This window comes from Centruroides vittatus, unplaced genomic scaffold, assembly GCF_030686945.1.
Source record: "Centruroides vittatus isolate TY-2023 unplaced genomic scaffold, ASM3068694v2 contig_400, whole genome shotgun sequence".
Taxonomy (NCBI): Eukaryota; Metazoa; Arthropoda; class Arachnida; order Scorpiones; family Buthidae; genus Centruroides; species Centruroides vittatus.
The window spans coordinates 3,585,763-3,612,862 of NW_027122215.1; the positions used below are offsets into that span (position 1 = coordinate 3,585,763).

Consider the following 27,100-nt stretch of genomic DNA (forward strand, 5'->3'; position numbering starts at 1 on the left):
AATAAAGAGGAGAAGAAGAAAATAAATAACAAAAAAAGGAATACATTTTACTTTTAAATTCAGTTGAAGATAAGTGAAGCGAGGGCATACATTAAATTCCAAAATTCTATGCACAGGGACATTTTTTCTCTCTTGATCCGGCTCTGCACACAACGAATTCTATAAGCACCCTTCTTTAATCATTTATGGTATCAGCATACGAGGACTGTATTGCAGGCTTCAGCTTTTTCTTTTATAGAGAAGCCTAGTCCACACTAGGCAGTGGTATGACTTCCCTATAAAATTTCCAAGTAAAAATTATGAAAAATTATATATTTGATTCGCATCCTCTTAACAGTAGGATAATATCTTACCGCGTGTTGAGCAGCCAATAGAATGTAGTGGAGATGTAGATAATGTTATGATCGATTGAACAATTTATTAAACGATCCATATTTCCAATAATCACATTTATCAGTACCTGTTTTACGCTTTCAATCAATTAACAGAACAAACTTGATTACATTACGTACAATCCTATTCAATCTTGTAGAATTTCCAAACCAAATCCTTTCGTAAAGAGGAAACAATTAACTTTTTAAAATTTGCAAATGATAAAGTAAAATTGTTATTACACATTTTAAATACTAACCTTTAACATAACTACAATTATTCAATTTATATTATTCTCAATTAAGCATAAACTGTAACAATTATGTTTATAATTATGTAAACTAACATAGCTCTAACTTAATTGAAATTAGAACAATACGCAATTATAGTTAAGTAAATATATAATTACATTTAACTTTATATAATTATAGTTAAAAGCACAAGTATGATTGTTAACTGCTGATACTTATACATTAATATTTTAAGAGATTTGGGTTGCAATTTTCAAATTTCAGACCTATAAATTTCCGCTGTCGTTTGTCTGTCTGTCCTTCCTTAATCTCGAGAACGGAGTTAGATAGATAAAAGTCGAGACCATCTGTAGAAAGCTTGGGGAGAGAAAGTCTCAATTAACTATATACAAAATTTCGGTTTGAACCGGAAGTGACATTATTTCAATTCATAAGTTTACTTCAGAACAGACAACTGGCATGACTATTGATAACAGGAAAAGTATAATGTACAGGGGCAAGACACTACTAAAATCGATTAAACAAAATTGCAGCCCGGCACTGTGACGATGTTACATTTATGTATGACTTTTATTGCATATAGTTTCAATTATTATTGTTATATTAAAGTTATAATATATTTATTATAATTAAATATAATTTTATAAAATTATATATGACTGTTGTAACTTAATTTAACTAAAATTTAATTATAAGTTTATAAATAAAAGTTTTTTTTAAAAAAATGCAATTTTAAATTGAATTTTATTTATAAAAAATAATAAAAAGTTGGTTATCAAAGTTTGTATTTCATTCTAATTGATGATTTTATAAATATTTCAAGTATTTTCATTCATATAGATTTCTTTTCTAATAACAAAAAGTTATATTCGATAAAATATAATATTTTCTTATTTTTGTCCATATAAACTAGATGAAATTCATCTTTTTTCTTGAAAAAATCTTTAAAAACTTCAATATAAAATTCCCATTTCTTTAAAAAAAAGAAGAAAAAAATTCAAAGTCTATTTTTAAATTAAATTCTGTTTAATCTATAATATAATTTTTGTTCTCTTCTTCGATTTTGTTTGTCATAATCATCTATTTTTAATATTTTCAGTGATTTTACTTTCTAAGGGGGGGAAAGGGAATTTTGCTACTTCAAATATCATATTGATGATCCATATGAATAATATATTAAAAGTTTTGAAGATGAAGAAAAAGAAATACTTTGAACTTTTATGCCATTTTCTTGAATTTTTAGAAGCAGTTTTCATCATCAGATCATTTTTAAAGCTTCATTGAACATTATACAGATTCTTATTGATTAGGAATTAGTCAAGATGAATCCTATTTTCTATCCAATATCCGGAGATTTACACACCAAATAACTTTTCATTGATGAATAAATTGTTGGAAGAAGTTACTGAATATAGATTAAACTATTTGAATATTGTTAAATCACGTGAATACAATGTGATTGACCTTCTTACTAAATTATCAGTTAAGGTATGCCAAATGGAGCGGATAAATGTTAAGAATTTTAGTATAAAAAATAAGAAATGTCTGGGCCATTTTAAAAACTTCATCTTATTCTATGTTTCATAATGATTATATCATAAAAACAGTCTGACATACAGACAGTACGTATAAAGTAAATTAAAATATTTAATATTAATTTGTGATTTGGAAATTTGTGAATAAAGAAATTTCTATTTTTCAGTTTCGTAACGTAAGCAGCGGTCAGACATACAGACAGCGTAAATAAAGTAAATTAAGGTGTTCAGCTTTTATTTATAACTAACATATTGGAGATTTCTTTTATCAGAAAGGGTAAAATTCTACTTTACTAAGTTTCATAATGTTTATATCTTAGCGTAGATCAGACATACAGACAATCTAAGCAGGTGTCATAAATTACGTTTAAACTTATTATAGGTATAAAATATAAGTGATAGAAAAACATCATTTATCTTCTATATATTAGTTAGTTTTTTTTTAAATTCACATAATTTAAAAGTTTCCATAAGAAAAATTAATTTAGAAATTTTCTAGATTAAATTCTTCCAATAAATCAATCTAAGATAAAGTTTGATCTTTTAATTATTTATTTTATTAACTTAATTACGAAATGCTTGTTAAGCAAATTTGTAGAGGATACAAAATTGATGGGTTTCGTAAATATATTCCTAATTGTATACAATATTAAAGGATTCAATTAATTTTACTGATTGAACAAATAACTGACGTTTGGAATTTAATGTGGGAACCGTTATAAGATGCACTGAGGCGATCCTAAATCCTTTAAAGATTATGAATTCATTTACTTGTATAATATATTAACTTTCATTCTTGGTGATATATAAACTAAAAATTTCGAAAATTAAGCTTGGAAATTAGAACTTTCTTCTGCTATATTTTATATAAAACACCTAATACTCTCTCTGTTAAATCTTAAAAATGCACTTTGAAAAAGTTTCTCAGACGTCTTTTTCAATGGACGTGCGATAACTTTTTCTAAACTTCTCTCTTCAAAAAGATTTTTCTGAACCGAACAGAACATAAAAATAGGAAATAAAATCGAATATATATATATATATATATAATATATATATATTTTTAAACTAAAAAAATATATACAATTTAATTAAAAATAATTAACCTTTATAACGCGGTTATTTATTTAAAAACTCGTAAATATAATTCCTTAATATAAGATGAAATTTATGGAAGTTTGCCAGATAAGGTTATTGTAATCGTTCTTTGAATTTAAATGAATTGTATGTTTGAATCCATTATAATGCTATTTTGGTGAATATTTTGCCTAGTTTAATTTTGCATCAGCGGATAAATCTTAACTCTTGTGATGTTTTCCATTCAGTGGCGTAGATTCTCTTTGTATTGGATGAAACAAGAACTGTTATTTTTCTTTTTCCATGTTATTTCTCTCTCTCTTTTTTTATTTATTATTATTTTTTTTATAAAGAAACCTTTCGCAATTGGTACAAAAGGTCTTATTGACTTTTTTCTCCTGTCTTTTTATTTTTCTAATATAGCAAAGTAATAATATTCCATTCATATAGCTTTAAGGACGAAGAAAAATAATAAGAAACTAAGAAGAAATGATATATTTCGGGTTTTTATTAATGTTTATATTTAATGAATTAAATGTTAAGAAATATGATTCTCTAATTGAAGAATTTTCTTTAAAAAATAGAAATAAAACATATTAACTAGGAAAAAAAAATGGGAAAATAATTTTAAAAGTGTGAAAAAATACAGAGAATAGAGGAAAAATGAAAGCTTAATGAGTATAAGAGTATTAAGAAAGTGAAAAAAATTTAAATTAAAATAAAATAAAGAGAAAATTAAAGTGGCACGAGGGAAAAGTAAGCAAGTAGAATATATATATAATAAAATATACGAATAAATAAAAGCGCGTGAAAATGAAGAAAATGAATAGTGAAAGTGAAAAAGAAGCATTGTGTCGCCATCTGTCTACCGGCAATAAAACTACAATAATTTTCTTAATAACTTAAGCAATTATACGAACAGACACATAAAATGCAATAGTTATAACGATGTTATATAAGAGTTTCCAAAATCTATTAATTATTAACAATTTTTTTTTTTTTTTTTATATTTTTTATATTTTTGTGAAAATGGCTTTCGATTTAGTGAAGGAAATTATCTTCGCCTTGAATATCTTCATACTTTCACTATTTTTTTTGTTATTGTTGTTTTTTTTATTCTCTTTAATTATACGACAACCAACCTACAGCTTTAGTTGGTCAATTTACTTTGGTTTAATGAATTTTTTCCCTCCTTTTGAGGTTTTTTTTTTTTTAACAAGAAAGTTATAACAATATCCCGTGCTCTTTCTATAGACTTATAATAAATAAAAAATTTTACAATTATCTATTTATTAATTATTAAGTTTAGTTAATGCTTTTATTACCTTTCTGTTTGTTATAATTAAGATTTAATTGTCATAAAAATATTACTTATAATATTGTAGTAATTAATAAAAAGATTATTATTATTTCTTTAATTTAAATTCAATTAAAAATTTAAGCAAATTTTAACTTAAAAATTAACTTAATAAAATTAAAGTTTTATTTTAATTACGATTAAAGTAAATCAGAAAATTTTTATAAATAATAATTATTTAATTTTTCTGAAAATAAATTATAATTTTTTTTTAAATTTAAAAAAAAATAATTAAATTTTCATTGAATAATTAAACTAATTTTATAAAGAAAAATTCATTTTATATAGTTTATTTAACATTTTAAAATGTTTCAAATATTATTTTAATTGCTATCATAATTTAAAATAGATTTTTATGAATTAATTTTCATGTAAATAATTCAAATTATAATGAAATTAATAATTATTTTTACATTTAATATAAATTTTAAATCATTTAATATCCACGTGCTTTATCATTTTAAATTATGACGATGTCCCTCTTCATATTATATTTAAATTATTATATAAATAATTTAATTTTTTAATTAATTAAATTTAATTTTAGCAACGTTAATTAGTCGTATCGAGTTTTTAAGGCGTAAGACATTAAAAATATATATATATGTACAGTACATATATATATATATATATATTTAAATGAATGGATTCACTATCAATTCTTTATTATTGATTTAGGTCACATAATAAACGTTAAATTTAATTTATATCCAATAAAAAAATGGTAATGTGTACCATTAAGAAGAGATTATTATTAATTGATTGTCTGGAATAAAAAAGGAGTCATTTGTTTCAATTTTTTTTAAATCACTTTATTGTAAATCATTCATTTAATCTAAATTTTAGAGCTGACAGAGATTTACATTATGTAGTAAGGTTTGGGTGGGTTTGGAGTGAACTTTGATGTTAGCAGGTTAATGAGACATGACGAAAAGCCCAACTTGATGGCTAAAATGAAACCACACATTTGATTGTTGCCAATTAGTGCACTTTGTAAAGTTGAATAGCACAATTTCTTCTTTATTTTTTATTTTTTTCCTTCCTTTAATCTTTATGAGAATCTATAGAAAAACCAGTAATTTCCTTTTCGATCTTCGATACTGCTATGGACAATATGCGGTGATGTTATCAATTACTTCACTAATTTAAAAAGAGAAAAAAGTTTAAAATATATTTTAAAACTCGGTAATCGATAGAAGAGGTGAGTGGTGCTGTGTGTAAGAGGAAAAAAACGTAGCAAAAATTTATCCGTGTGTCAATTAGATACTTATTGTTTTAAAGGTCTAAAAAAATATTTTAAAAAAATATATTAAACTACATCTAAAACTTTTATTTAGAAAATTACTTTTTGTTTGTTTCGATGCGATAAAATTTTTTGCTTTCTGTGTGTTAATTTTATCACCATTTTGCGTCAAAAGATGGCAGCAGTTATAAGTCAATGGAAGATTAGCTGTTGCCAGTAGTCAAATTTATAATTGAGTTAATCCCGGCTTTACAACAGTATTACTCCTCATAAAACAGCGCATTAATATTCTCTTAAATGACACAATTTATGTACGTTTTTACAACGTCTAGAAACTGTGTAAATAATTTTTTTTTATTGTACTGTACAGTACGTAGCCAGAAAATTTACTAACATTCACTGTATTTTGGATATAATTTGTAAAAATGGGCATAAAAATATATATAATTAAATTACTGGCTTTATGTTTAAAATGCCTGGAAATTAAAGTAATTATTTATGTGTTCAGGTAATAATATATTAACTTTTTATATAAAGTATTTTTAAAATATTTATTTTTTTCTATTTTTTATTATATTGTATATATCTCTCGTAAATAAATAATAAGATTTAATAAAAAATCTTTATTTATTTATAAAATAATAGTAAAAATATTTTTATGTTATTGATAAAATCAAGTATGAAATTTTTAAAACAAATATTTTGTTTAAGTTTATTTTAAATATTTATTTGAACTAAAATTAATCTGATAATCTGTGTTTAAAAAGTATTTGCATTGTCTTTGATTTATTATTTACTAGAAAAAACTTTAAACTAACTAATATTTAAATATTTAAAATTTGTATATACTGTATTTCAGAATCAACCAATCAGGTCATTGCATGATCACGTGTTCGTGACGCTTTGAAGGAAACAAAAAATATATTTGAATTTTATTGATTAATATTAAAAAAAATAAAAAAAAATAAGGTACGAATTTATATTAATAATATTAGTCAAAATACTCGCGATATAGTTAAATTTAAATTTCGTTATAGGCTATATTCTGAATTCATATGTCATAAAATCTACCAATTAGAAAAATCAGTATTATAAAATTTTATTACGTTACGAATGTTTTGTTAACGAGATTAATTTAAAAGTCACTTGGTTTATTTAAATTTAATGACGTCATATATTGAATTTTAAACGTAATCTATACGGAATATGTATATAGGCCTAAGTCTTTATATAGATTGCTTGAAATAAAAAAAAATGAGAGATTTTAAAATTTATGACATTCCGAAGCCACTTTATGTATTTTAAATAGTTGATGTCACCTCATAGATCGGTTAAATCCGATGTTATCTTGTCTTAAATCCATGACGTCATGTGCACTTTGAATAGTAAAATATCATACGTACATATTTTAAAATTTATGATATCGTGCCTGTTACGAAACCATTTTTTGAATTTTAAATACGGTAAGGAACGTGATCGTTTTAAATTTGATGTTATCGTTATTTAAATTATGACGTCATTCGATTTTGATCTGATTAGTTCGAATCCTGTTTAAAATTTATGACGTCAAACGACTTACGAGCAACTATTGGAGAACCGATTTAAAAATATGAAAACTAAGCAAGTTATTGGTTTAAAAGTAAAGTCGTTTTTTTTAAAAAAGTTATACGTCATCGATAACTCTAAACGCGATTGGTTATAAGTTATTTTAAATTTTTTTTTATATACATGTATAGAATTATTGTAAAAATTAGAAGTCGTAGTAATTTGAGAAACTCATCGAATATCTTTAGAAGAAGGTTTACGACAAATTTCTTTCTATCGGTGCTAGAGAGGTCAATGTATTGATGAATCCTGGGCAAAGAAATAATTGAATAAACAGATGAACGTGCACGGTATTAGAATAATGTATCGATCGAGAAAATGAAAAGAATTGGAGATAAGGGAACAGGATACAATCTCTAAGTAGCAAAACTACTTGATTTATTTTAATGTACAGACAGACTTTATTAAATTGTAGAAGTTTTCAATTTGAAATTTCGGATTTTAAATTCAACAGTGTTTTTAATATAATTCCATATGTAAATTTTTTAAATATTGAAAACTATAAAATATTTAATATTTTTGTTTTTAAAACTTTTTCGTAAGGTTTATGTTTTTTTCAAGTTTTTCTTGATTTACTTATTGATATTTTAGCCTATATAATTTGTTTAGAACAAGAAAGAGTTTGTTTTAAAATAGTGTCTCCATCTATGAATGAGATTATTATAAATCAATACGATGTTTACTTGATGTGACAACAAACTGCGTACACGCCAGAATAGTGTATTTAGATTGAATACAATTAAGATACATGGTTAAATTTAAATTTAGCACTGGGTTATACTGACCAATAATGTATATAGGAAGGTGAAATATCGAGACGCATTAATATTATAATTAATGTAGTTTGTGTTATGTAAAATGGTTAGAGATTTCTGTTGGAATTTTCCAAATTTTCAGACGTTCAAACTGGCATTTCTTACCTTATTTTTGCAACAGGTTGATAAAGAATTCGAACTTGGTATCATCGTAGAATTTTAAGTGTGTGTGTTTCACAAGGTTGTTAAATTGAGTTCTACTTTATTTTTCTGTACTGTACTTCAGGATTCGAATACTATGAGACTCTTTTCATTATTTCTTTATGTATTATGAGTCAGATCGAGAGACTTGTGGGCCTTACTCATTCAAGACTTGCATAATAAACGCTTACTTTTTAAGTATTTGGGAAACACGTTTATTATTTTTATAGAATGATAGAAAACGAATTACTTTAAAGATAAAGAAAAAATTCGGCCCTTAATAGTCCGTAATTTGTGTAATGGTTAATCCGGCCCTGATTATTGTTCTATTATTTTTAATGACTACCAATTGCACAGACAACACGTATTAATTAGATTAATAATTAATCTAAGCGTGTTGAACTACTCCAATTACTATTGAAATTCGATATCAATTAGCTATAAATCCATATATTTCTCCTGTATTTTTTCTATATTTTTGTACATTTTACAGTGTATCACTTACCATATATATTAATTTTATACGGATCTCTCTGAATTGAAAAACATTGCGACTACAGTTAATTAATTAGTTTTGGAGATGTCTCACAACCCATAACAGAAATTTAGATGTAATGGATTGTAGCCGTTTCCTATTCAAATATGTTTAGCATCATAATACCTTAGATATCATTAAGTGCGGTAGATTTGATCTTATCTACATTCATAGATTGTACGTACATTATACGCGATTGATGTGCACGTCTAAGCTTTAAAATGTATCATATGTATATAAAGGTAACCGATCTATCTTCATATTACACTATGCTATTGTTATAACTAATGATATCCAATATATTACCTAATTTAGATGTTCTCAGGGCCTACAAGACGGGAGGGAGGGAAGCCAGGGCTGTAATCCTGAGACCCAGGCCTGTATAACTAAAATTTTAATTATGAAATCTAGAAAGTCAATTTATTTAATTTTAAGTGTATAAACTGAGGGTAATAATGGAGAGGCCCGGGATTCCCTAGTCTTAAGACTGAAAATCCACGACCCTGTACATTTTCTCTATTTTAGATCGAGATAGTCTATTGTATACTTGGTTATAGAAGTCATCTTATATTAAAAATTTGTAATAAAATATTAATAATTTCTGATCTCATGCAATTTTCTAGAATTTATAGATGAATAAAATGGAATTAAACTTTTAATATTTGATGTAAGAAGTTAATAAATAGCACAAGACTACGAGAGATCAAATAATTTATTGCCACAATTGCCTGAATTCCAACTTAGACGAAATATTTTTCCATAATTCTTCACGCATGCTGCCATCTTTGAATAGAATAATTTGACATAAAATGCAGAACTTCACAAATGCGCGTTTTGATAACAATTAACAGATACAATGTGGAAAAAATCAAATTAAAAAAATAATAATAATAATGATGATAACAGTAGTAATTAATGAAAGAATACATAAGATATATTTTACAAGCCGTTTTTTTTATTTTAAATATTTACTATCATGTGCAATATAATTTGTTTTTTTTTTCTTAAATTGTTAAAATTAGAATTTTTAAAAGATGCAGGTTAGAGTGTTTTTATTATTATTATTATTGTCCTCCTTCGAATTTGTGCTTTTAACTCCTTTCTCTACAAATAAATTACGAATGGATGGAAGAGTCGACTTTGGTCCTATCTGTGATAGAACATTCCTTCACTTTTTATACTATTTTTTTATTTTTAAAATTTTTTTTTAATATTTTGGCAGCATTCTCTCAGTTCTCGGACAGGAGTTCAGTTTTGAGCTTTTATAAAGTTGGCACTGCACTTTTTCTTGCAGGTGTTTTTTTTCTTTTATTATTATTTATTATTATTAAAAATGTTCAAACGCTGCTGGCAAAAGACGGACTGCTTTACTTCTATTGGCACTTTACCTGCACTGTTAAGCACCACTCGCCATTGACTAGTTCAACATTGTTATGTATACAATGACGACGTTGGTGACGTCAGATTCGTCATAATTATTGAAGATTTTTCCACAACACAGATAGTGTCACAAGTGATAGAGATGAAAATAGGTTAACTTTACTTGACAGACATCCACTTAAAGCTGAAAATAAATAAATAAATCGGGTTTTATTATTATTAAAATGTTTTATATTTTTAAAATAGAATATATATATAAGTATAAGAAAGGAAAATTATTTCTACCTTAAAAACTTACAGCATTATTTGTTTAAAGTGAAAACAGGATTCACACCAGAACTTAAGATTTCAATGTAATAATTATTAATATTCCTTTAAGAAACTTCATTTTAATATAGATTTTATATCAAAATAAAACGGAATAAATACTTTTCTTGTCTTAATTCAAGTCTAGCTTAGTTGAAATATAACAGATTACTAGGAATGAAGTAGATTTATTCATTTTTTTTTATAACAAATCTACTTCAAATGCAACTTTTGTTATAAAAAATAATGGTGTTTTTATGACAAAAACTATTGTTTTCCACTTGGTAAAACAATATTTTCTTACGAATTATTCAATTTGTGAAAGTAGAACTTGATACATATTTACTTAAAATCTCATCAATGGTCTTCGAATACAGCATCCAAATTATAATTTAATGCTGTCGTGCACCAATCATATAAAGTAAATATTTATTTATTTTATATATTTATATATATTATCCAAATCATTTCTAAATTCTATATTAAAAGTAAAATACTTTTTATAATTTTATAAAGTAAGCAATTATCAAATATAAAATTATAAATCCAGCAATATCAAGATTCATAACAGATTCTGTATGCTTTGTTTGCATGCAAAGTTACTACTTGACTTAGTACACTTTAATGAATTCATCTCACGCGACATTAATTCCTCATATACAATAAGTTGCATATACAAATTAAAATCAAGTAAAATTGATTCATGCAATAGTATATGCAATGGAAACATTTAATAAATTTTCTTTATTTACATGTCAATATCATTTACATGAGTTTCGCTAATGAATATGATGAATATATAGCCTACATATACAAGGGAATCTGGCATGAAAGGTCAGACAAACTGGTGTAAAAACGTTACACTGGTTACATTTTAAAAACGGTACAAATTATATTTGAATTTATCACTCTGTGCTGTTCAGAAACTTTGAAGAAAAAAGAAAATCAAGATAATTATTCTCTGCAATATAGTATTGTTTATATACGTTATGCATTTTTGTCATCGTAGACTTAATTCATAAATAACTGAAACGTAATGCTTTCAAATATAAATAATCTGCCTTATTAATATGAACAAACTAACCCTCTATCTCTATAGGTTATCTCATTTTACCCTAATAATATAACGTATCAGCTGCTTGGTGCTTTGACTGAATGTTCTCAGTGGGTTCTCATCAACAGGAATACGTCCTCTTAATCCAGATGGCTTTCCTAACTATTGAACCCTGCAGGCACCACAGTTAGGCCAGAAAATTCAAATGAGAACCCAAGCTTGCGTATAATAGATGAAACTCCATCTCTCGTGGAGAAAGCCTCAGCAAATTCAGCTACAGTTGTAAGGGAAACATCTCATGTGAGACCTCAGGATATTTCCCCAATTGCATTTGCTTCTAGATCTAGCAGCAAGTAAAGAAAACATGAAAGATTTCAAGTTTTAACATCAACTTTAAGCACATACATCAACATATTAAAGACGAAGGAAGAAGAGAGTGACAGAGCACTGCAATATCATAGGTCTTCAGAAATTCAAGATTTTTTAGAGATTCAACTTTCAAAATATTGATGAGAATGGTGCTACTTGCCTCTACTGTGATGACCTTAACAGTCATTCTAAAGCTGTATAAACATGGCTTGAGTGTAAGAAATGTTCTCTATAGCAATGATCTCCGAACTTTTTTAATCGCGAATCTCTAAGACAAAAATAATTATAAGTTGTAACCCTATAATATAATAAAATTTGTTAAATTTCCACTATAAATACATAATTCCTGCTAAATCTCCCGCTACCCGCGATTTGAATTTTTTCCGTGTATGATCGCAAGTGATCGTGAGCCTACTTTTTCGGGAGGATAACCAAATTAGACACTGCGGACAGGACACACATCCAGGGACGGATCTACATATGGGCTAATAGGGCTTAAGCCCTGGGCCCCCAAGTGTCAAGGACCCACAAATATTGAATTATTATCATAAATTTTTAATGTTCTGTTTCTTCTTCTTATTTTTTTTTAATAAGATATAAAGTTTGTCATTCAACACCATTTCATAAATATATTTCAACTCTGATTTTGATGATGTGAATTTTAAATCCCAATTTAAAGATTCTTAATTTAGCAAAAAATGGGACCACATTAAACTTCAATAAGCCCTAGGCCCCGAAAAAAACAGATCCGCCTCTGGACACACAATATTTTGAAGAGGAACTTGGCGTACCCACAAGTATCAGTTTGAGTACTCCAATTTGGAGACCACTGCTCTATAGGCACATAAAGAACGTGCAGGTTTCACCAAGAGAATTTTATATGCGATTTATGCAAAAACGAAAAAAAAAATTCAGGTTTATCCTAGTAACTAGAGTAAAATGAAACAATATCGTTATTTTTGGAACCATCCGTTACTTAAAAATAGTTTTAATTTTTTAGTTCTTATTATTAGTATTATTTGTATTATTCAGTGAAATATCACATATTGATAAATCATTAAGCATCTTATCTAAGAAAATAGTTCTTTTTTTAAACATTTTCTTTAGGGTGTGTCATTTTAGGCCAAGTTCCCTTATATAATAAAACACGAAAGAACACCATAAACGTAACCATACTCAAAATAAATATTAAATAAATTGTGATAAATGTAACATTAAAACTGATAAAATTTGCTATATTTTTTTTAGTAAAATTTAAAAATTCTGCTTACGCACATACTTTTAATTATGCATCTTAGTGAGAGTTGTATATTCAAAAGCGTGCTATAAGTCACCCCCTTAACAATCCCTTTTCTTATATGAAATTCTCTTTTTTAAATATTTACTTAAACTTTTGCACTGAATAGCATTCAGATTGACATTATTTACAATAACTCAAATAGAAAAACTACCTGATTCTGCTTTTGGCGTTGGGTTTATATACGAATGCTGCTGACGATTATTCGATCTATCTTCACCTTTAGCTTTAGTGTTCTTATCTGTTAAGATAACCAAATAAAATTTATTTTCTTATACTTTACAATAAATCAGTTGTTAAACTTGAGAATTTATTTTTATTTTTTCCACTAACACAATAAAAAAAAATATCCTGAAGGTGCTTAGTTTTCTTTCAGGATAACAAACTGACATATCAAAGGTTCCCCCCATATATATATGTATTTACTTCTTTTTTAAACTTACCTTCCAGACAAAACTTTAAAATATACATATAAAAGTTGAGAAAATATATCTATATTTTATATAAAGATTATTTATTCTACTTGCATTTAATTTTATAAAGATAATCCATATCGTTACTTAAGAGATTCTTTTAAAATTTAATCTTAAAACTTATGAGGTGTTTATAATAGATTAATTGTCATGTAAACCTGATAATTATATACATTTGTCATGACCTGACATTTTCTATATTATGCAAATTAAACTCCTCATTGTGAATATTCTCTTAGGTTATATCACCAACAATAGCTTTGTGGATAGATTAGAGTATAATAGGAATAAATTACTAAAATCAATACTAGAACTGAGTTTAGAAATCGGAATTTGACCGTTATTATTATTATTATCGTCATTACAAAGAGCAATTTTAAAGTTTATTAAATATAATTTTGTTATGTTAAAAAATAAATAAATAAAATTAGAACAAACCTGTGCTTAAATTATGTGATTCATCCATTAAAGAATTGCTCGCAGGTTGACCATAACTCTTCCTTGGTGAATAGGATTCATTTCTGTTATTTTGTAATTCTACGTAATAAAATAAATTATAAATGACTTTATTTTATAAAAAAGTAAATTTAATTTGTAAAAATTAAATTTATTTATTTATTTACTTTTTAACTGAAAGTAACATAAATCGTTCTACTTCTACACACACCTTTGTAAATATTACATCTATTCTTGTACTTATCTCATATTTTAATAATAGAAATTGTTTATTTATTATTAAAATAGCTTTATGCTGACGGTTTTGTATTTTTATGTCAGCAATTCAGTATATAAATATAACAATAAATATATATTATATAAGAATATATACCAAGAATTGAATGGGTATGTATCTGTTCGAAATCGTACACTTGAAAATTTTATATTTTTTCACATTTTAAAATAATAAACAACCCCAAAAAATCAGTTTTAAAGGGTTTTTACATTACCAAAAATTATACAGCACAAATTAACACCTAATGTGATCATTTCTTATAATTTCAATACATCAAACCACAGTTTTGCTCAGTGAATAATGTACTGTACAGATGGCTACAAAGTCTCCTCATCCCCTTTTATATAATTGACCACTATATACTGATCATACACTCCATCATACAAACACTCCTGCGGTTTGGAGAAGAAACTCTAGCACTAGAAACAAAGGATAAACCAAGAAGTAGAAGCTCTTCAACAAGAGGAGAATAGTGCAGACAACTTGAAGAGCTTCATATCAGGAGTTCAAATTAAAATTCGAAACCCTCGATCGATAATTTATAAACAAATAATTTATACAGTAAAACCTATCTAAAACGGAACATAAATAAAATGAAAACCTGCCTAAACGAAGAAAAATAATTCCGGTTTTCACGGGTTGTACTGTATTTACCAATTTCACATAAGGATAACGGTGCTTCCAGGCCATCCTGAAGGATTCTGTGAGGAAGATCGGTTTACGCGTAACACAGAAATAATATTTAATTCAAAATTAGAGTTTATAATTGCACATTCTGTAGTGAAATTTGAATAATGTAAAAGTTTTTTTCCAGTATTTCCCCTAAAGAATTCTTATCGTAAACAAGTAGTGTTGCATAATTTACTCATTATGCACCAAATTCTGAATTAAAATTCAATCAACAAAAAAGAAAATTGATCCCAAAATACGTGAATAAGATAACATTCAAAATTACATTCGAACTCAATAATTAAATTTAGTTAAATTGAGCTTTTAAACTAAAGTAAACTTAGCATTTAATTACTTTTTACGGGAAGAAACTTTGTATAGAATTAAAAACAGCTTATTAAAATCGTTAATATTTTTTTCCTTCTTTTTTCTCTTAAAACCACTCGATTAAAATTGATAATTTTTAACAATAAAATTGTATCACCTACCTGAAAAATCATTGATTCTTAATAAAAAGAAATTTCATAAATCATTCAATTTTTCATTATGTTGCTATCATGTCTTAATTATTTTAATTTGCGGATTTACTTAAAAACATTATCGAGCCTAAAGTAAATTATCATTCTTTGTTGTTTACAAGAATTAATTACGTTTACGTTAGGATATTTTCTGACTAATTTGCATAATGAAATTTCTTGTGTTAAATTTTCTAAGTAATTATTTGAGAGAGAATTTCCTTCTAACGTAACTATAATTATTGTTTTCGTGATATTTTACTAATTAAATTGCTAATCTTAGAAATTATTGTAGCTCGATATGATAAATATTATTAAAATTACTTTGGGGAATTTTATAAAATTCATTAAAACGAATACTTAATAATTGTTAATTTTAAATATTTTTAAATTATATACTTTATTTTAAAAAAAAACACTCAAAAATTTATAACTTAATGCAGAATAAACATTTCTTTTTTTTAACATATTTGCGCTGGAACATTGAAGCGATCTCCGCTTCGCTAAGTACAAGAGATGTGACATGAAATATTGATTAATAATAATAATAAATTCATTGTAAATTGAAAATCTAACTTAGTTTGACCTTTAAAATCTTCAATAGTTATAAATTTAAAAGGATATATAAATTATTAACGTTAAAAAGAGCATTTAAATTTTAAACCTAGTTCCATATTAATGCGCGAATATAAATTCAGGAAAATATATATATATATATATAAGTATATATTATTCCTCGTGGATATAAGTTCATAAAATAAAAATTTTAATTAAAAAAATAAATAAAATCTAATATTTATAGTATATTTTATTACTGTTTAAACTTAAAAGAGTGAAGAGTTTTTACAAAACAAGCGCAGAATTATGTTTACTTCGAAATCTTGTAAAGTTGAAAATCTACTCAAAAATCAAGAGATCAAACCTTCTTTTTTTTAATATTTTTCTCCTTCGAGTCACCTTATTTATTTTTTTATACCGAATTTTTCGATATACTTCTTCCAGTCGATGCAATTTTTATAGATAGAAAGTCCGTTTAATAATTTATACTTTAACGGTTCAATACGAAAATAAATATTTTTATTAAAAGAAAACGTTTTAAAAATTTGTAAAATATATTCCCAAGCTTTATTCTAAACTTTCTAAAATATTGAAAATTATACATAAACATTTTAAGCGCACATTTCTCTTCAAAGCATACCCTAAAGCAACCGTATAACAGTATCTTCGATACATATCGACCATTATAATAATAAAAAAGAACTGTTTATACTGTAAAAGAGTATAAATTATGAATATTAAATCGTAATTTACGATTTTAATTAACTAATTTTAATATTTTCACATAAACGAAGAGCGAATTATATATTTTAATCACCTCTCATCCTCGGTAGATACACTTCAAGTGCAGCTGTGGGCTGTGGCAAACTTGTAGGTGGTGGTATTTCTACAATTAAAAATAAAAATTTAAGATAAGAAAACTTTACTAATTACTAAAAACTTATGCAAATAAGCTCAAAATGTATATATATTTCTTTTTTTTTTCTTGGCGTTTGAATTAGGAAATAATGAAAGAGAAAGTATTTGTAAAATATTTACATTTAGAAAACATAAGGAAAAATTTGCATATCATTTAATACTTATTCGTTTGTGAGCCGTTTTTTTCTAAACTTTCTTACCGTATAATCTGATAAAACCTTCTTTTTCTCCTAATGTATTTTTCGCAACGCATTTGTATGAGCCGAAGTCTCTTTCGTGTAGGTTGTTTATCCTTAGTTTCATTAAAATACGATAGGAATCGTCTTCTTCAGTCAACTGATACTTTTTGTTATTCAAGACAATCATACCGTCATTTCGAATCCAAGATGTCAGCGGACGAGGCGATGCTTCTAATTTACACTCTAGCAGCACATCTGTACCTGCAGCGGCACCTACTAACTGATTCGGTACTCGGATCTTTGGACGAACTAGGGGGAAAAAACCATTTATTTATAAATATAATCGACCAATTACATATAATTTCACGTAAAATCTATCGCGGCATAGCGTGCAGTTAAATTACTGAGAAATAAGCAAAAATTTTAATTAGGATTAGTTTCATTAGAGAAATTGTATAAACATCTTCAAACATATTTACGAGTATAACGTATCGAATATATATCTATCTATATATATATTTGAAGATTTAATCTGACTACATTCACAAAACTTGTATTTCTTTCTCTTATAGGATGCAAGTAAATCAAATTTTCAATCTTCCCTTCCACACAGCTTCTATTTACCATACATTTTTTGAAGATTATTTCGATATGTATAGAAAAATATTATAAATAATTATATATTAGGGTTTATATAAATATAATTCCACCATAAAAATGATATATTTGTTGATCTTAAGTTAAAATTTCCACTAATATATTTGGTAAAACTAAAAGAATAATATTAAACTAAACGGAAAAATCTTTTCTTCGATGTACTTTTATGTATTATTTTCAGTTTTCATGTTATAGAAGAATCAATACAGAGTTACTCGTACATTCTTTGAAAAATGCTTCAGGCTCTTTTAGAACTAAAAATGCCTCAAGCTACTTCTTCAAAAATGTCGATCCATTTATATGTTAATTTTATTTTTGATATTTTATTGATTTCATAGACTTTTCTATTTTATTATTTCTAAACTTGTGACGTTTGCATTCCTTAAAGAGTTCTTTCTATTAAATAAAATCATTTTTTTTTCCTTCTTCTTCTGAAAAATACCTAAAAGTATTTTGTCAGATAAAATAATAAAAAAATGAAATTTTTTAACTTTGTTTTTACGTAAAAACTACATTTTCTCATTGTTGCATTCGCTAAATTTGCCGAAATTCCTCATTAAATACGTCACATACTTTTTAATTAAGTTAATTTTGAGTATATAAGTAGTAAAATAAAGTCGATTTATTTTTCACTTGAATGCTATTCGCTTAATACAATTCTTTATTTCGAAGGCATAACTATAAAGCCATCTGAAACTCCTGCACTTTCTCTCGTGACATTTCTCATCCTCTGTAGACCACGTAGGATATCTTGACGTGACAACTTTCAATGTCAAAATATTGTAAAGGACATTGCATCTTTCTTTCTAAATCTGTTTGGACTTCAATCTCTATTCGATATTTTCTAGAATAAAGCAGTGCGAAGCATAAAGTTGTAATACTATAAATTTCGGCTAAAGAAGGAAAAAATAACTTTTTAAGTGTTTTTTAAGGATTCTGAGAAGGATTTCCGGAGATGCAACCATCTTGGTTTCGCTTTCTCAGCTTTATTCCCTCAGATACTGCTCTAAACACCTTTTCTACTGCTTATATACGGTATATATATATATTTATTTACAACTTATACCTACCTTTATCTATAATTATAGTAAAAATTTTGATTTATATGGGATATAAATATATTTCACGTAATTAAAATCTTGTTAACAGTCCAGGGAACGTAGGGAACAGAGTTGAATTATAATATGAAGTTTAGATTTGTTTGTGCATATAACTGTTTAGGATCAATTATTTGCATTATAAATTATTAAATTGCAATCAAATCAAAGTTAATTGCATAAATAATCATTTGTTTCTATTATAACAACATATATTTTGTTTATCAAGTTATCATCTTCTTTGCATTTATATTATTTAACTTAAATTTATGTCCTCAAGAATATGAGAAATTAATTGTTTTTTTTTATAAATAATAATTAGGTCTATATTAAGAAATTTATCATTAGCAGGTTTAATAAATAATTAATAAGCTACACATAAAAAAATATATTATTCGCTTAAAGCATAAATTTTACAAAAGAATTTTAAAAAAATAGACACTATACTTTAATTGAGATACTTTAAAAGAGGTTGCGATCGTTAAATTCTATAAAATAAAAAGATCTTGCTACTTATTTGTTATCTAATAGCTCTATAAATAGAATTATGATGGGTCATAAATTTAAATTATTTATTTAAAGTTGTTTGAAATGATTTAGAAGCTAACTTAAAGTGTAGATGACATTTTATATTGTCTATAAAATAATATGCATCCAGTTTAAGTTAGTTATAAAAGTTATTAATAAAGAAAGCACAGGAAGAAGAGGAGAAAGAAAAAATTCAAGTTTAGCTTCCAATTTATCATTAGTTATTTCTAAGAATTGAATTGTAAAATAGTAAATAGATTGGTTATTTTATCGTTTTATCGAAGCAGAAACTCTCGTACATTGAAGTGATTATTGATTGAAGTACTGAGTTTGTCTATAATGACAACGTTTATTCCTGTTTAACCACTCTCCAAATGTGCAGCTTGTTACGAAGATTGCGCATGAATTCTTCTTTAGAGGTTAGAAACAAGCATTATCAAGAAAAGTAAAGATATAAGTTAAAACGAATAAAGTACTTACAATTCACTTGCAACATTATCCTCTTACTAACCGAAGGAGGTATGCCATTGGAAGCAATACACAGATACGCTCCCATATCGTCTCTAGTGACTTGAGTTATGTTAAGGTATTCTCCTTCCACCTTAGCTAAAAATAAAAGAATAATAAAAAAAGATGATATAGATATATATCACGAAGAAAGGAAAGTATTGAATTACAAAAACTAAACAATTATTTTAAAACTGTAAAAGGCGCTGCACTTTAATATTGTTTTGTTGTAAATGTGTAACAGATGGGGAGAGTTCGCACGAAAAAGGAATGCTCTATTATTTCACTCGATTTAAAGGTTCGTTGGTAATATTATGAGGTAAACATAGCATAGACGAAAAGAAAGGGCTATTTATCTTGGCTGTTTGGTGCAGATGCGTATTCTCCCTCCGTACAACGTATTCATCTGCCAAATACCAGCGGGCATCTTCCCATCGAATACTTCCCACATAAATACAAGAGGTCAGAAAACATTACAAATATTACAGACGTGAGTGTATGTGTGTGCTTTCTATCATCTGTAAAGCAAAAGAATCAGTCGTCTTACTAATGATTGCTAGGTATAGATGTGCAACCCGTGTGAAATATTAAAGAGTCGAGGTACATCCGTTTCCTGGAATTGTTTGGATATCGATTTTAAATAGAGGCGATGTTAATGATGAAGTGAACGATGCTCCTACTCTCTGCCTTAGATGTGTAATAATGTTTGCTTAGTTTTCGACTCAAATGGGTTTGTTGCCTTTGATATTACTGTAATAGTCTACATGCGAATTTATCTACGGTATGCTCATAAATATATTTTTTGAATATATTTTTAACTTTACATTTATATCTTTCGCTCTTGTAAGCTTTAATTTTCTTCAATTTTCAAACCTTTCTATTATAATATTTGTCTATTCAATGTTTATATCGTGTCAGTAAATACATTAATAATATGAAATAACATATTTCTACTATAATAAAATGTTTAAAATGCATTTTCTTAAGTAAATTTTTAAAAATTCTTTCTATTTTCAACCGAAAAGATTTAAAAAATCTGCAATTTATTACTCATTATTATTACATTAAAACGTTAATTAAAACAATTTAAATCGCTGTTCTATATCAGAAACTTAACCTAATTTTTGTTACTCATTAAGATCCGTAACATATGTAATAATTTTAATATATTAATTTCAAATCAGTAATAATGATCGTGACATCACATTAATAAATATTACTATTACAATTATATTAATAGAGCTATGTAAAATTGAATTTACTCAATTCATAATAGCTCCGTTCAGTAAATCTGTTATATTAAAGTTACGTAGAAGACTGTTAATATATAAATTACAGTAATTCATGTGTAAAGAAATTAATCTTTCCTACAGCAATATCTATCATATCGATATTATAATTACAGTAGTAAACTCGATATTTTCACCACGTCATGCAAAAGGGTAAACGTCAAATTTCGAAGTTTATTACATTCACTAACAATTAAAATATAATTAACGACATTTTATAATATAGCAATCGCGTTAAACTGTTTGCTTTAGCGATAGCTTCACATGAATACACTTTTCTATGTTTGCTAACTTTTACATGTACATGGGCGCAGGTTGACTTATGTGAGTAAACACTTTCAGCGATTGCCATTTTCTCTGCGTCTTTTCTGTATGTTTTTTCAACTCAACTAAGTCAACAAAATGTCATGTACAGATTCTTACACGCCACATATGAACCTATATTTATTAAATTGTTCGAGAAAACATTGTATAAATTTGTTCGAGTGTTGTCTTTCACCTTTCTTACTCTTAATATTTAGTAGTTTTGGTGAGACAAACACATCAAATATATCTACTTTAATTTCCTTTATAGCTTTTTCTATATAATCTACAATTAAATAAAGAGTAAATTAAGGTTTTTAATGCTATATAAAATACATTAATGGTGGGAGAGAAGAGAGAGAAGGAGGAGGAGGAGGAGGAGGAGGATGAGAGATGATGGAGGAGAACTAAGGTGTTTCGTTCATTTAATTTAAATTATATTAATTTAAAACGAATTAAAACTCGAATCTCTTGTTAAAAGATAAGAAAATTTAATTGTAAATGTAAAATTAATGATTATTTAAAGCTATCTTTGCCAAAAATTTCGTAACGAAACAAAGAAAAAGTGATGCTTGCGTAGCAAAATCTTTATCAATTTAACATTTCTCATAATCTTAAAGCATCTAAAACTGATGTTATCATCTTTACATCGGTTATTATAAATAATAAAAATTATCTATGATAATCAATAAAATTCTACTATCAGAAAACAAAGGAGAATTCTGAATACCAACTTCATCCGAGCGAAACAGAAAAAAAAAAAAAAAATATTTCTTAGATTTATTTATTAAGGAATGAATGCATTCGTCTAGCTTTATAGATTATTTGCAAAAACTTTCCGTTAAAGAAAAAAGGGGAAAATAACAATAAAAATAATAAAAGAATAACATTGTTTAATATCATTTTTTTATTTTTCTATATATTTAAATGGTAAGAATCTCCAACAAAACATTATAAATGATTAAAAATCAATATTTGTAATTACAAAAATACCTTTTGTAGATTTATAGATTCAATTTAAATTGAAATATTTGTGAAGAGAAAAATCAATTATTTAAAAGAGATGCAAAAGTGCAGAAGAAAAAAAAAAGAAAAAAATAATTAAAAATTAAAAAATTTATTTGTTACAAATTTTTGATTAATTAATTAAAATATATTTTATAATAATGATAAAAAAATTATAAATATTTTAAATAAGTCCATTATTATTATTTTTTATAAGAAAAATTCATAAATTAATTTTAAGAAATATAAAAATTTAAGTATCATAATGTAAAAGTATTTTAATAATTTTAATCAATGAAGGTTATTTCTTTATTATTATTATTATTAAAAATTCTAATGAGCTCCGTTTCAAAAACATTTAATGTTTATGAATAATTTAGAAAAACATTTTTAAAAAATATATTTAAAAAAAACAGTTGCTTAATATTTAATTTACCTGCGTGTTTTTTCCCACCGTAAGGACTCAAATTAATATCCTTTCCGTCTTCTCTTCTCCATGTTATTGTTGGTGTTGGATAACCAGAAGCTGTGCATCTCAGGCTGACCTTTGACCTCTCATCAATCATTGTATCGGAACTTGTTTTTTCTTCCAGAATAGAAGGAGGAACTATAAAAAAATAATTGTTTTCCTCAACGACAGATGTCGCCACAAGCTATGTCAAAAATTCTCATTATACCCTTACTCCTTAATATAAATATTTCATTTAAACACATGACGCTGTTTTTTAATAACGATATTAAAATTCCTAATTTTTTCAAATTTAAAAATAAAAAAAAAATTATACATTTGAGAATTTAGTACTTTTTCATTATGTTAAAATATTTTTCTAGAATAACTCGAATTTGACGTTGAAAACAAAATACTTTGCATTTAGAAACGATATTTTTCAACAAGTAGGTCGCGATCCCCGGATATCGCGAATCATCTTTTCCAGTACCTTTCACTGTGCTTCGAAATTGATAAAAATTATTATTTTATATAGCTTTTTCTGTAATTTATATGATAAATTTATATTTAAAACGTGATACAAATCTTTGAATTTAACCAAGAATTTAATCGAATGTTGTTAAAGAATATTGTTATATTAAAATACAAGGCGCGTGTTGCTTGACAAATAACAGGTCAAATTTAGGAATTAAATTTAATGAATTTTGAAAATAAATTTAATCATAAAAGTTAAGAAAAAATAAAATAAATAAAGGAAATTGTTGCTTATGTCATGACGTTTCTTTAATATAATCTCGAGGTGATCCAAATAATTCAAGCACACCATGGCCACTAAACACTGGTAGTTGATCGCGGGTTCGCACCTCACCTACGTCTGGTCACGTAGAGTTTTCCGCGTTTTCTTCACGTGCCTAACATCTAAATAGGGGCCATTTTCCCATAGAAAGTCCTCTCAGGGAGTGCCTCACCCCCCCTTAACAGGTACTTCGCTCATGTTGTCTTATTCCATCTATCTAAATAATTCAAAGCAGAAAACGAGAATTTTAGAAAAGAAAAAAAAAGAATAAAAATTCTAAATTAAAAATTTTTTATATAATACAGTTCAAAATCATAAATAAATTGTTTCAGCAGCATCTTTTTTCAAAGCGAAGATTTTGTTTTTTTCGTATTGCATGATTGGAATTACAAATTTCCAAGCAATAACTTGATATTATTTTGCAATTGGAGTTATTTTTTTACGATGCAAAAACTCAAACTTTAGTTTGTTAATAATAAAGTAGCTAATAATCGTTAAATGTATAATAAACATGTAAGGTAAGGAAATGTGACATTAAGACAGAAGCAGCAGTCATAATAACATTGTACCTGCCTGAGGGGTTACAATCGTAAGACAAGAGAATAAAACGGCCGAGAATTGCTATAAAAGTCAGAAGTCTTATAATAGTTCGAAGGAAAAATATGATCCTTATTGATTACAGTTATATTGTAGTCAATTTGCTGCAGGGCAGTTCCGTTCCACTGCTTATAATACCCCGGAGTGGTGTAAGCTTTACGATTTGCTTGTTCAACTTATGTAAGAGAAGGATTCGGACGTTCATGACTAAGAAATGACAGGGCAATAATCCGAATCGGTCCTACAACATTGGATAATAAGATTTTACTATCAGTTAGGAGCGACATTGCTTTGTTTGGTAGGTGCTGGAGTAACCATAACTTTCTCTCTTAAACTAGTTGCTGATGTCCATTTTACTCTCATTTCTCCATTTGCTTTTATCCTTATAAACAAAAGTTAACTTTGTTTATTTTTGCAACCGAATTGTACAGGAAAGACCTCTTTGCCTTTTCGCTAAGTTTATAAAGGAATTTGTAAAAGCGAACAATTTTAATTTTAAAATTCCTTTCTGGCAAATATTTAAAGAATTTTTTAAAAATACCTTCGACTTTGATATTAATTTATCATCAATTATTTATCTGATATTTATCTTAGAAGATCAGAGAAATGGTCATACAGTTTCTCTCTCTTTTTTTTTTCCTCCTTCTTGTTTCTAATCCGGAAACTTAAAGTATAAAAATTGATCTCGTTTGCTTTTATTTTATTCTTGTTCTTAATCTTGGCTCAGAAAAGAAACAGAACAACTTTTCTGTCTTCATCTTCCATCTTTTCAATTCGAAAAATATAGAAAATTTTATATTTTTCAACTTTCCTTTTTCAATTAAATTCACTCGAAAATTCCGAAAAAAAAATTGTTTAAAAACATATTTCTGTTAGCACTCGTTTTTCTATAATTTCATCAATTAAAAAAGGGAAAAAGAAATTTAAAATTAAATTTGAAGATGTAAAGAGTAGTATAGGATATGATTCATCTTTCAAAAAATTCTAGAATTATTCTTAAAATAGTTTCTTAAAACTGACTGAGAACTATTTCTCCCAATATTAAACGTACAATAACCATAAAATAGGGTTTAGTGGAATGACCGTAAAAGTGTCAAGTTTAAAAGTGCGACTAAATTATCATACGATGGGAATGATTTGTGATTTAGGCTTCTATAGTTTATGACCGAAAGATAGAGAAGAGAACAAAAAAGAAAAAAAAGAGAGGGAAAAATAGTAGGATTTTCTTGACGTTACGCACCATTGGAAAGATTTTAACAATACCCCCCTGCATCGAGATGGTTTGACCAATTGGAATTCAGGTTACTCTTGTAGAGTTCATGGTGCGTATGATTTGTTTTAGCAGAATCCATTTTATATAGATCTCCCTTTAATAGGGATAAAACGGTAAAAATAATACCGTTTTACGACTATTCATTTATATATGTATATTAAGTATATCGTAAAGTTACGACAAGAATTTCGTCATTAATACTGTTATATTATTTAAATTTACTTACCCGTAACATCCAAGTAACCGTGCTGGCTAACCATGGGCTCTGTATTAATCTGACACATGTAAAATCCCTGATCAGATACTTGCAGATCGCGAATGTGAAGATACCACTGCCTGTGATTACTGTTCGTTACGCGTATCCTGGTATCTCTAGTGATCACGCGGTTATGGATGGTGAGTAAAGTTTGCGTATCCATTTTGATCCATGCCACCTAAAAAGTAAAATAAAAAACAATAAAAAAGGAATTTAAAAAATATATTTATTTATTTATCAAATTATTTAAGCAAAAGTCATGAAAGATAAGTGAAATATTTCATCCTCCTCCCAACTATGGGTGTTCGCAGAGAGGGAGAAATGGGGCAGTTGTCCCCCTCCGAAATCAGTCGTAAAAGTGGTTGAGATACGTAACTTTACACCCTCGACTAAGAGATGCTTTGTCTGTCTTTTTGCATTGATACAATACTGTATTCTGTAACCTACTTTTGGGGGAAAAAACCCAAAAACTCAGCGGCACGTTATCCTACGGGTAAAGGCCCACTAGTGGCCAAGCGATTCCGTTCCCTAAACACTGGAAGTTCGGTCGTGGGTTTGCACCTCGCCAGGACGTGGAGTTTTCCGGGTCTTCTCCACGTCTGTAACGCCTGAATAGGGGCCAGTTACCCTTAAAAAGACTTCTCGGGAGGCATTCCCCTAGGCAGATCGCCCAAGTGTTGCGTTACCATAACTTAATAAAACAAACAAACCTACGGGTAAAAGGGATAATTGCCTGGGGGCTCCAAACCAATCTTTTACAAGAAAATATTTTCTCCAAAAAATCCCTCCGAAAAATGTCTCATATCAACACTGTACAGTACATGGGGCCCCCTAATTCAAATACGTCTAGGTCCCATGAAGTTATAACACGCCACTGCCAAAAAATTAAATAATTAAATAAAAATTTACTGCTGTAATTATTTGTCTCCAAGCTTCGTCCCCCGAAAAATCTTCTGCAGACA

General features: G+C 26.9%; 1 protein-coding gene across 3 annotated transcripts in view; it reads right to left on the minus strand.

The window, feature by feature from the left end:
• Positions 1-9,625: 9,625 nt before the first annotated feature.
• Positions 9,626-27,100, minus strand: part of LOC136976470 (lachesin-like) — a 190,947-nt gene continuing 173,472 nt past the window's right edge. For all 3 annotated transcript variants that reach the window (XM_067271758.1, XM_067271757.1, XM_067271759.1), the window contains 8 exons: positions 26,109-26,316; positions 23,205-23,375; positions 20,145-20,270; positions 17,404-17,691; positions 17,103-17,171; positions 14,249-14,347; positions 13,492-13,578; positions 9,626-10,495 (listed from right to left, as the gene is read on the minus strand). In XM_067271758.1, coding sequence (XP_067127859.1) covers positions 10,407-10,495; positions 13,492-13,578; positions 14,249-14,347; positions 17,103-17,171; positions 17,404-17,691; positions 20,145-20,270; positions 23,205-23,375; positions 26,109-26,301 — 1,122 coding nt within the window. In that variant the 5' untranslated portion in view covers positions 26,302-26,316 and the 3' untranslated portion in view covers positions 9,626-10,406. The remainder of the gene's footprint in view (positions 10,496-13,491; positions 13,579-14,248; positions 14,348-17,102; positions 17,172-17,403; positions 17,692-20,144; positions 20,271-23,204; positions 23,376-26,108; positions 26,317-27,100) is intronic.